Source organism: Ictalurus punctatus, chromosome 27, assembly GCF_001660625.3.
Source record: "Ictalurus punctatus breed USDA103 chromosome 27, Coco_2.0, whole genome shotgun sequence".
In the NCBI taxonomy this organism is placed as follows: domain Eukaryota; kingdom Metazoa; phylum Chordata; class Actinopteri; order Siluriformes; family Ictaluridae; genus Ictalurus; species Ictalurus punctatus.
In genome coordinates this window covers 6,824,362-6,835,964 of record NC_030442.2, presented here as the reverse complement: position 1 = coordinate 6,835,964, position 11,603 = coordinate 6,824,362, and the positions used below count along the sequence as shown (strand labels likewise).

At 41.5% G+C, this 11,603-nt stretch overlaps 1 protein-coding gene across 3 annotated transcripts in view; it reads left to right on the top strand.

Annotated features, from left to right (window-relative positions):
- The first annotated feature begins 103 nt into the window (after positions 1 to 103).
- Positions 104 to 11,603, top strand: part of LOC108259230 (E3 ubiquitin-protein ligase RNF166) — a 34,978-nt gene continuing 23,478 nt past the window's right edge. For 2 of the 3 annotated variants that reach the window (XM_017458502.2, XM_053676477.1), the window contains exon 1: positions 104 to 652. In XM_017458502.2, coding sequence (XP_017313991.2) covers positions 333 to 652 — 320 coding nt within the window. In that variant the 5' untranslated portion in view covers positions 104 to 332. Of the gene's footprint in view, positions 653 to 1,147; positions 1,430 to 11,603 lie in introns of those variants that run through there. The other variant, XM_017458501.2, reaches the window with a different exon arrangement.

Below are 11,603 nucleotides of genomic sequence, written 5' to 3'. Positions count from 1 at the left end.
AATGAGCTCTAATAGCTACACTAAACGTTGTTTATTGTAAGACAGTCTTTTCAGCAGTCGTATGCGAATGTCAGGAGTTAATACGCTACGATTCGTTTGCCTAAAAAGCGAGCTGGTCTATTGTTTAGGAAAACGCTGTTGCAAAGCATTATGGGGAGTGTAGTGATTGAAGGCCGTCATGCTGCGAAGGTGCTTCTTGACAAAACTACAACACCCATGCAGCAGTTCACCTGAAAAGACGCTCTTAACGGTTTGGTTAAAGCTCCGCTGGTAATGTTTACTTCTTTGCTCAGACGGCGTGTGAGTGTGTGCTTTATGTGCTGGCTGGACAGATGCGCTATGTAACGCCGTTTGATTTGTGTTTTTCTTGGTTTAAATCACACGGAAGTGGTGTTCCGGTCGACAGCGCACTGGTGATACACACAGCAAAGGAAGCAGAAAAAGAAGAAGCTCATTTTGAAGAAGCAGCTGAGAGGAGGCATCCAGTGTTCATGATGGCGATGTTCCGCAGTTTTGTTTCGGCTGCTCAGCTCAGACAGTCTCATCCCCAGCCCCAGCTGCAGCATGGAGAGAGTCTGGAGAGCCAGTTCTCCTGCCCCATCTGCCTGGAGGTTTATCACAAACCCGTCAGCATCGCCAGCTGCGCTCATACGTGAGTAACACCTGGATTCACCTCCACTGGCGCACTGCCATTCTGCTTTATGGAGTCGGTGCATTGTCAGGTTAACCCAGTAAACACACTGTGGCATTTCTGTTGCTCATAAATAGCTTGATGGTCATAACAATCATCATCATCATCATCATCCATCATTCCTGTTTTGAAGTCTGTGCATTTATTTTACAACTGAACTAAAGCAAAGATTTGTCAGTCCACAGATTGTATCAGATCATATACAACAGCTAAACTTATTGACTCTGTCAAAACAGAGTTATATAAAATCTAGAACCTTTTAAAGCCAAGAAGTGAATCTGAATCTCCATCCTCTTTGTGTCTCTATTGTTGTCAGTGTTTCTTTGTTACTGAAGCCTCTCCGTCTCACACAGGTTTGGAAATGAAACACAGCTCTGTAATCTGTCCTTTTACTTCTCTTATCTAATTGATTGAGTTTCTTTCATTCATTTTTTTCCTTTTTTTTCTTTTTTTTTTTTGCATGATGTGTCAGTTATGCAGCTGCTACTTCAGCTCAGAGATGTTCCAGTGTGTAAGCACGAGATGAAAATAGAACAAAGCAGGCACGGTGTGTGGTGCACGTGATGTTGGATGTTGTGAGACGGGTACGAGCATCGTCGTGGACGTATCTGCATCAAAACTCTTATCGCAGAAAGGAAAGTGAGACAGCTGTTGTGTTGAATGAATCGAGAACAGGAACAGGATGCGAGGCTCAGGTTGAGTGCGTGTCGGTGGGACGGATGTACATTTCATCTCAAGGTGGTTTAAATGAATACATAAAGCGCAATATCAAGATCAGTCGTATAGGCGATTAATAAAACACTATTACCGTTTGAAGGATAATGAATGTATATTATTATGGACACAAAATGATACAGCAAAGGTTTTATTGAGTGGGAGCTTGTCTAGGTAGGCAGTTTAAGGATTTATGGTTTATTATTTCTCACGTGTCAAAAAGCAATCGCGTAAATTTGTTCATCAGAGTTCCATTAAATCACGATGGACAGCATGTCTAACATCCTGTGTCATCATCCATATTTTCATTTTGATTAACATATCATATGTGTTACATCATAATGTTTGTAGAGTGCCACTAACTTGTGCTGTGAGCTGTAAATCTACCTGTACCTCTGATCTAATGAAAAACTATTTAAGCCTAATTGAGTTTTCTGTGTGCGCTGTCCATTTGTGTTATGCGTCATCTTTTGACTTTCCTTTTTACTCTGGGCTGTAGTGAGGAAATGAAATGCCACTAATATCACTCTTGTAAGCCGCGAACACTCTTTGTGGTTTAAACACGAATGGCTCAGTGAGGCACCGCCCACCAGAAAATGACGATTCAGTGTCATTTTAATGCGATTAAAAGTAATTACTACTGCATTTAAAGCAGCGGTGTGTCTCATTGTTTGCATGCAATTAATGACGTGGCTCTGTAGTTTCTGACACAACACAGTGCCATTACTGTTTTCAGGCAGCACTTGAGTAAACTGTGATGTAGTGGGATATTTGGTGTACATGATACCGTGTTTGTGGACACAGCTGCTGTAATTCTTTTAGCGTTACAAGACTTTCACACATGGTGAGAGAGTGAGCTGTTTCTGTCAATGCACTCTGAAGCTCTGCACCTTCCTTTGTTGAAAGACCTACACACAACAGCACATTCGTTGGTATTTTAAAATGATCCAAATCCTTAACCCTTGTGGATATTGACTAGGGCATGACCGGCTGGAAAATTTTGCTACAGATACCAGAAATACAGAAATCTATTTGCTGCACATAGTCTTTGATTTCTTCTGTTTTTGTGTATATCTCATACTAAATAGTTTTCAGATCTTCAAACGAAATACAAAACAAAACAAAGGCAACCCGAGTAAACACACAATACAGTTTTAATCTATATTGTTTTAACTGAAGTAAAAAAAAAAAAAGTTATCTAATACCTATCACCCATGTGAGAAACTAATTGCTACCTTAAAATTAAAATCTCGTTGTGCCACCTTTAGTTGCAGTAACTACATCCAAACACGTATGATGACTGGAGATCAGTCTTTCACTTACTTCTAGGGCTAGGATTTACTCCTATGCTTTGGATCGTTGTCTTGCTGCATAATCCAGTTGCAATTGAGTTTCAATTTACGGACTGAAGACCGGACGTTCTCCTTTAGGATTTTGTGGTGGAGAGCAGAATTCATGTTTCCCCACAATTATTGTATGTTGCCCAGGTCCTGAAGCAGCAAAGCATCCCCACACCATCACACTACCACCACCATGCTTCACCGTAGGTCTGATGTTCTTTTTGTGGAATTCTGTGTTTGGTTTACGCCAGATGTAACGGGACAACTGTCTTCCAACCAGTTCCACTTTCAACTCATCAATCCACAGAACATTCTCCCAAAAGCTTTGAGGATCATCAAGATGTGTTTTGGCAAAATTCAGATGAGCCTTAATGTTGTTCTGGGTTAGCAGTGGTTTTCACCTCGCCACCCTTCCATGGATGTCACAAACGGTGACCTTTATTAATGCAAGAGAGGCCTGTAGGTCCTTTGATGTTGTCCTTGGCTCTTTTGTGACTTCCTGGATGAGTTGTCACTGTGCTCTTGGAGGAATTTTGGAAGGTTGGCCACTTCTGTGAAGGTTAACTACCATGCCGAGTTTTTCCATTTGGAGATAACGGCTCTCACTGTGGTTCTTTGGAATCCCAGAACCTTTGAAATAGCTTTAACCCTTCCCAGACTGATGTATTTCAATCACCTTCTTCCTCATCATTTCTGGAATTTAAACTTTCAACTTTGCCATAGTGTGTTGCTCAGTAAGACATTTTAACCAGCTTCATGCTGTTGAAAAAGTTCTATTTAAGTGTAGATTTGATTGAACAGGGTTTGCAGTAATCAGGCCTGGTTGCGTCTAGTCCAGCTGAACACCATTATGAATGCAGTTTCATAGATTTGGGGAATTAGTAGCTACAGAAGCAAATACGTTTTCACACAGGCCTTGGATAAGTTTTTTACTTCAATAAATAACATCATTTAAAAACTGTATTTTGTGTTGACTCAGGTTGCCTTTGTTTTATCTTGGATATTGTTTTAATTTCTGAAACAATTTAGTATGCGATATACACCAAAACAGAAGAAATCAAAACTTTTTCACAGCACTGTAGATATATGCACATCAACAGGTTTAGTTAAACTGCACTTTATTGATCATATATTGGCCATTTCTCAAATTCAAACAGTAGAAACTGCAATAGACGTGTCACAAAATGTGGTTGGAGATTTATTTAATTAAGTAGTTAGTTAGTCAGTTAAATATAAACGTTTTTTTGCATGTGAATGGGAACCATGTTTTAACCCCCCCTCCCCCCCCCCCCCCAAAAAAAAAAAAAAAAAAAAAAAAAAAACTCATTTATGTATAGAGAATCATTTAGCTGAGAAGCTAGTGAGCAACTGTGAGTAAACAAATTTTCACATTCACTGCACACTGTGAAGGCACACGATGAAGGTGAATCCCGCAGACAGTGTGACTCAGGTTAATTTATGGCTGAAATGCTGTGGAGGAAACGTACACCGACTGTTAATAAAATGTTGTGATAAAATCACGAACCATTGTAAAATGCTCGAAATTTATTGTTGTATGAAAATTACATATCACTAGTAGACAGGAAATACTGTTCTTTCACCACTGCCAGGGTTAAAAATGCATAACGTTGCTGGACACACACACACACACACACACACACACACACACACACACACACACACACACCAATCTCGCGCTGATTACAGGAAGCCCACATCAGGGACAGAGCAGCATGACGATCTAATTATAGCTTAAATTCTAATGAAATGCACACTGTGAGGGCAACCTCTTTATATCACACATATACACACACACACACACACACATACTCACACCTTCGGCAAACCATGCACTGGGGTCTTGTGCTGGTGTCACTCAGAGAAAAATGTACAGCTGAAATTGCTTTAGCAATCATGCTATATCTACTCTGTGTAACATGTGTGGTAAGTGTAGCTGAACTTGAACACATTTCCCTGCACTGAGAAATGAACAGAACTTGTTTTAACTCACTTAAAATGGACGTCTAATGAAAGGCTTATGTAGCACCAGTGTAATGTGGTTCTTCTTGGTTAAGACTTTGGAGGAAGTCAACAACTGCCCTTTGACATCCATTATAAGTGGGTTCTGCAGTTTTTTTTTCTTTCCTCAGTGAAAGGATGTGTATCAGAATTCTCTCCTGTGGTACTCACACATACAATTGGAAAATAAGTGTGTGTGTGTATGTTTTTGGAAATGAGCAGCCCCAGAGAGGATAGAGTTCAGGACTGCAGCAGCAGGAACTTCTCCATGAGCACAGCCAAATGTTCTTACGCACTCGCTGCATGCGGACTACAGAAAGAAATGGCATCATGAAATCTGGTGTAAAGACATGGACTAATCCAAATCCCGCTACATCAGAGCCTCCATCTGTGGGAGGGAGGAACACATTGCTTAAAGCACTCACCTGCTTTACGATTAAATCTGCACTTAGCATAATGCATTCCCAAAGTAGTGATGGCTTAGTGGAAGAAGTGCCCGTTTAAGTGAGCTTCATCGGGCATGGATCAGTGTGAGAATTTTCAATACTGATATTCAGCAGAGTTCTGCTTATACCTCTCAGTGTTCTGGGTAAAGGACTCTGTGCCTCAGTCCCAGTGAAGAAGGCGTGGAATCTGTGCCTCAGTCCCAGTGAAGGAGGAGGTGTGGCTTCTGTGCCTCAGTCCCAGTGAAGGAGGAGGTGTGGCTTCTGTGCCTCAGTCCCAGTGAAGCAGGTGTGGCTTCTGTGCCTCAGTCCCAGTGAAGGAGGAGGTCTGGCCTCTGTGCCTCAGTCCCAGAGAAGGAGGAGGTCTGACTTCTGTGCCTCAGTCCCTGTGAAGGAGGAGGTGTGGCCTCTGCGCCTCAGTCCCTGTGAAGGAGGAGGTCTGGCCTCTGTGCCTCAGTCCCAGTGAAGGAGGAGGTCTGACTTCTGTGCCTCAGTCCCAGTGAAGGAGGCACGGTCTCTGCGCCTCAGTACCAGTGAAGGAGGCACTGCCTCTGCAAGTGAGGTTCATTGTTATTTGGTCAGACCCTTTACTAAAACAAGTACTTCACAAGATCACACCAGCAGACACAGATGATGTACCATGGTGAAATCATCTTCTGCAGCACCATCACAGATAAAATTAATAACCAAAAAATGACCATTCGAATTAAAGCTGCGAAAGTAATACATGTACAATCTGCTTTCGTGTGATCTAGGAGTCCTCGCCTCAAGTGTTCATTCTGTCTTTGTGTTTGCATCCTCATTTATTTATTTGTGTAGGAGTTTAAACAGCCTGCACTGCTGCAATAACATATACTTTCTTGGGTCAGCAAGAAGTGAGAGCTGAATCATAGACCTGATATCTCCATCTTCATTTCCCATTAAAAGCATGACCCGAATAAAGAATCCAATTATGTCTGAAAACGGCCAACTGTTCTCCAGTGGCTTTCACCCTCACGCTCTCTTCACTACTGTGCAGTGTTCCGTCCCACTGACCCTGGCCATCCCTCGGGTTTATAGCAATACAAATGTAACACTGAGTTTAAAATGTGCAAGATATCAGCTGCATCTGAGTTATTAACTAAAAGCTCTTCACATGCTCAGGCACCCACCTGGAAATGAGAGAAAAAGGAAAACTGCTATCACTAAACCAGTCAGTTTAATACTTTTTAACATTTAGCATTAGCTTGTGTCTTCCTCAGACCATTGATTCATAGTTGTGATATTTTTCAAAAATATATATGACAAACAACCGCTCCCTCCTGTCCTATTGATTACATTTATTGTAATGCCATCCACTCGAATGACATGAATTGTTGTTTGAATAGTTTTCAGGGAGATGAAATGATGCATAGCAGATGAGTGATTGGTCAGCTTATTCTTCAAAGCGTGCATGTTTACAGGAGGTGCATTGTATTAACAAAAACATTGGCATTATTTTAATACATTGACAAATCCATCAATTTTCTATACCGCTTATCCTACACAGGGTCGCGGTTTGTCTGGAGCTTTTCACAGGGAACTCAGGACACAACATGGGGGACACCCTAGACGAGGTGCCAATCCATCACTGGGTGCAATCGCACACACACACGCTCATACGGACAACTTGGAAATGCAAGTCAGCCTGCAATGCATGTCTTTGGACTGGGGGAGAAAACCCGGAGTAAACGGCCGAGCACAGCAGGACAGAGGCGGGAATCGAACCCCCAACCCTGGAGATGTGAGGCAAACGTGTGAGCCACTAAGCCACTGTGCTCCCCTACAGTGACAAATCAAAATAGCAAATTAAAGCATTATAACATAGATTATATCCTGTACAAACATGACCTCGATTTAGTTTCTCATGACTTCATTAAGGCTGACATAAAGGTTCGCTATATTATAAAATAAACATAAAAAAAATTGTGTCGGATCAAATCCTTCCAGCGAATGAGATTGGAAGCCATTTTGTTCAGTTAAACCAAATTTGCAGTGAACGATGTGACAACTGCAATTACGACTATTCATACAGCAGTATATTGGTCAGTGTACTAGAGTCCTATTCGATGTTTATTTTAAAGCTTGCCATCTTCTCATTCATAAATCGTCTTATCAGTCTTTTTGTTTATTTTCCATTTGTAAATTGTCTCTTGCTTTTATGCTACAGTATATTACAAAGCTATTTCCTTCTTCAGTCTTTATTTTCCATCCCTGATTTTATTTGGGCGTTATAGTGAATGTTTGTGTTTAAAGACGAGATGCTATCGAGAAACTCTGTCTCAGACACTTATACTGATGGAAGAATGTTGCAACCTCCGAGGCGAGAACCACACACTGGCAATTTGCATAATCTGAAGAACGCACCCCAAAAAAATCGATTTAAGCAGCTGCATGGCCCATCTCTGAATACATGTAACATTCCCTGCGTAAATATGGACATAACCTTTGGATGCCAAATCTGAATCCAGCCCAAAGCCCTGACATTTTCTGTTCGTTTCCAAACCAGCAGCATTTTGGTGCTGGAACCGAACTGTTTTAGCCGACTGTCCTATGATAGAACAGTTTCAAATCTTACACAAGCATCAACAACTAGTCGAGTGAAAAGGTGTGTGTGTGTGTGTGTGTGTGTGTGTGTGTGTATGTGTATGTGCGCGTGTGGCTCTTTTATATCTGTTCTGCTGCGTTTTTATTTTTTCCATATACAGTAGCCTTGTCCCACCCTCTGCCTAGTGCCATAACCTTATTACCTTTCTCTGTTTCTGTTCTTCTGTCTCTGTCGTCCCACCCCCCACACACACACACACACACTTACTCCTGCTTTGTGTTCCTTCTTTATCTCCCCCTTTGCCTGCTGTGATCACTCCAGCATTTCATCACCCTTCCCTCTCTCTTTATACACACACACACACACACACACACCTGCGCAGCTCCAAGGGGATTGGGATTTGGCTGAGTGTCCACGGTCTCACACACTCTGGATGCCAGCGGCTTGAGTTGGATTTGAGCTGTGTGTGTCCTGGCATGGTCTCCTCCTCTCCTAAACTGATCTGCATCATAACTCACACGCAGTCACTCGAAACCAAGCAATTAACATCCTGTCCAACTCTTAATTACCCTTAAGCCTGTGCTGATCTTCAACTTCCACCTCACAACTGCCTAATCCTGTCTGATAGTTTATAACATTAATGCAAAACAATATTAAATCACTGCTTTACTGAAGAATGGTTCATCAGTTGAGAAACAAATCTGTCCACCATGTTGTTGTTTTATTTAAGGCTCTGTCCAGTTTACAGAATTACAACTCTACCGAAAACGATGCACATGACACTGTCTTCAGATTTCTCTAAAATTAGGAGACTGGGGAGGCAGCTGTCCTTGTGCTGTTCTTTATTTCGGGAACATAAAATGCTGCCTACCTAGGCAACCTCCTACTAAATGGCACACGGGGGTAGTGGCAGAATTTGGAAGAAGCAGTATTATATGTGCTGAATGTTACTATATATCCCATAACTGATCATTAGCACATGACTAATTATGGAAGTTTATTTGAGAATACTTGTTTGTATTATAATAAAAATAAAAATAATTATTATTGTTATTATTATATTAGGGCTCTCTAATGTAGAACTGGTTGAAATATAAACAATTTTAACTCGATGCATATCATACTATTTTGGAGCATGATCCTAACATGTTTTAGGCCACGCTTATGTTTATATTCAGTCCCTCCAGGATTTTGTGATCGCAGAAATTAATGCAAAATTCAGTTAACTTAAATTTTATTTCTATAGAGCTTTTAACAGTGGACATTGTCTCAAAGCAGCATCACAGAAATATATAAATACAGGACACAGATTTTAAATGTGGGAATTTGTCCCTATTGAGCAAGCCAGTGGTGAGGAAAAACTCCCTAAGATAAAATGAGGAAGAAACCTTGATAGGAACCGGACTCCGAAGGGAACACGTCCTCATCTGGGTAACAACAGATAGTGTGAAAGTAAAGGGAAGTTCATTATGGTTTTTATATGAAGTCTGTTTTGTTGAACTAATCCACTGTTCACTGAAGGAGACTTGAGTGCAGAACTGCATGTGGTAATTGCAGTCATAAGGCCATCGCAGCAACCGTAGTCCCAGCAACCACAGCAAAAATGTCCACGGGTAATTGAGGTCCGAGCAGCACCATCCTCAGCAATCTCCAGGTTAGAGTTCTTGGGGTCATCCTCAGTGGCAGAATGTAGCCTCCAGTTGATGAGAGCTCCATCCAGAAGTAGGGCACCAGGATGCATCAGGCAGGTCTGGAGAGCAGAAAGGGTCAGGATCACTGGCATTTCCATAAAATCATGTGTGGCTCGACAGAAGGAGAATGGGAGAGGGAGGTAAAGAGAGGGAGAGATTGTTAGGTATGCTTACTATCCCGTATTGGATAAGACTGTATTTTGCACAAAAGAAAGTCTATTCATGGAAAGCTTGAGTAAACGAATATGTTTTAAGCCTAGACTTAAACACTGAGACTGTGTCTGAGTCCCGAACACTTATTGGAAGACTGTTCCATAACTGAGGCTTTGTAAGAGAAAGCTCGTCCCCCTGCTGTAGCCTATTTGAGGTACCAACAAACAGCCTGCACCTTTTGATCGAAGTAGGCGTGGCGGATCATAAAAGACAGAAAGTTCACTCGGGTACTGTGGCATGAGACCATTCAGTGCTTTATAGGTCAGTAGTAGTATTTTATAATCAGTGCAAAATTTCACTGGGAGCCACTGCAGTGTGGATAAGATCGGGGTGATGTGGTCATATCTTCTGGTTCTAGTAAGGACTCCTGCAGCTGCATTCTGGACTACTGGAGTTTGTTTATGCTCCAACTGGAACATCCAGACACCAAGGCATTACAGTAATAATAAAATCAAGGAAATTCTGCAATATTTGCAGGAGCTTGCAATCTTTCAAAATTACTGCAGATTTGGGCCAAGACACGTCATTCAGCCAAAGCACTCTTCGATTTACGTGCGTCGAACATGTGTACAGCTAAATGGTCTCATTTAGCAACAAACATCAAGGCGAAAGACCGTACAAATTTCACCAATTCAGGTAGTTTTCCTCCAAAAAAAATCCCACAAAAAACTACACTAATTGCATCGCAAATTTTGAAAAAAAAGCCACAGCAAAATGAAGCATTTTTGGCTGCAACAATCACAAAAAAACAACAACAAAGTGAAATCCTGTGTGGGCTGTATATTATGAAAATTACAGTGAGTTTGCTGTTTTCACACCATTTAGTTATGAGGAAACAAAATATATAGAAGACGTCTGTCTTTAAACTTCAGTAATTATGTGTGGTGTAAACTAGATAATGCCATCAAAGCATCCTGATATCAGAAACGAGCAGACTGTATCTCTCTTTGCTTCATGGTTTTGTTTGCCTCTGTTATCAGTCATCTGTTATTTTGTTATGTAGATAAGCTTTGTTTGGGCATGATCTCTTTTGAATAATGGTTTTAATAGGTTGATGATGGCAGCGTGCCCAAACTAAAGGCTTTACATGATTCGAAACGAGCAGTTTTTAGTTTTCTCTTCTCGCCGTTTTAGTTAAGTTATTTTCAGGCACCAGCCAGGCCTCCCACTCTCTCCTGGGTCCTTTGTGAGTGTCTTGCTTCATTTTATGTTGAGTAGGAAGCCATTTTCAGCCAAGCTCACTAATCTGACTTCTTCAGCATCAGGAGTATTTCTCCTGCTGAGACAAAATGTACACTAGGCAACCGGGGGCGAACGTGGAGTTGAGATGCGTCTTGAATTATTCACTACAGCAAAATGAGATGGCAACGTGTGAATGCTATTATGGAGTCAGCGAGTGTAGAGAGAGAGAGAGAGATGCTGATTAAGGTGGGGAAGAAAAGAGTGGCTTTGGTCACAGCACAGGTTAACTGAATACGCATTTAAAACTCCGATCCAAACAAGGTTGTTTATGGAGGCGGTCCTCAAGGGTGCCATCATTTACCACTTTATTTGTCCCGTTGAGCTAAATGATCCTCAGTTCAGCTCCTCTAATTAGAGCCTGCTTAATTCATTTGAAAAAAGAAAGCGATTGCATTTTGCTCATAGAGGAGACGCGACACTTTGGCATCTGCCACGCTGCTTTCCTCAGCTTGTGTACTGGCAAGGTTTTAAAAGCTATTCTCCATCTGTGCATATGCATAGGATGAAAAGCTCAGTGAGCACTAAATTAATCATCAGCGCACTAGTTGAACCTCATTTAGAGTCTGCGTGGAGCATAAACACACGCTTGTTTATCTGTTTATCAGCCCTGCTAATGTCTGTAATTAATTTATAGTTTTCAGAGAGCTGAAGGCCAGGATGTCTGTGAAGTGAGGAGAGAACATC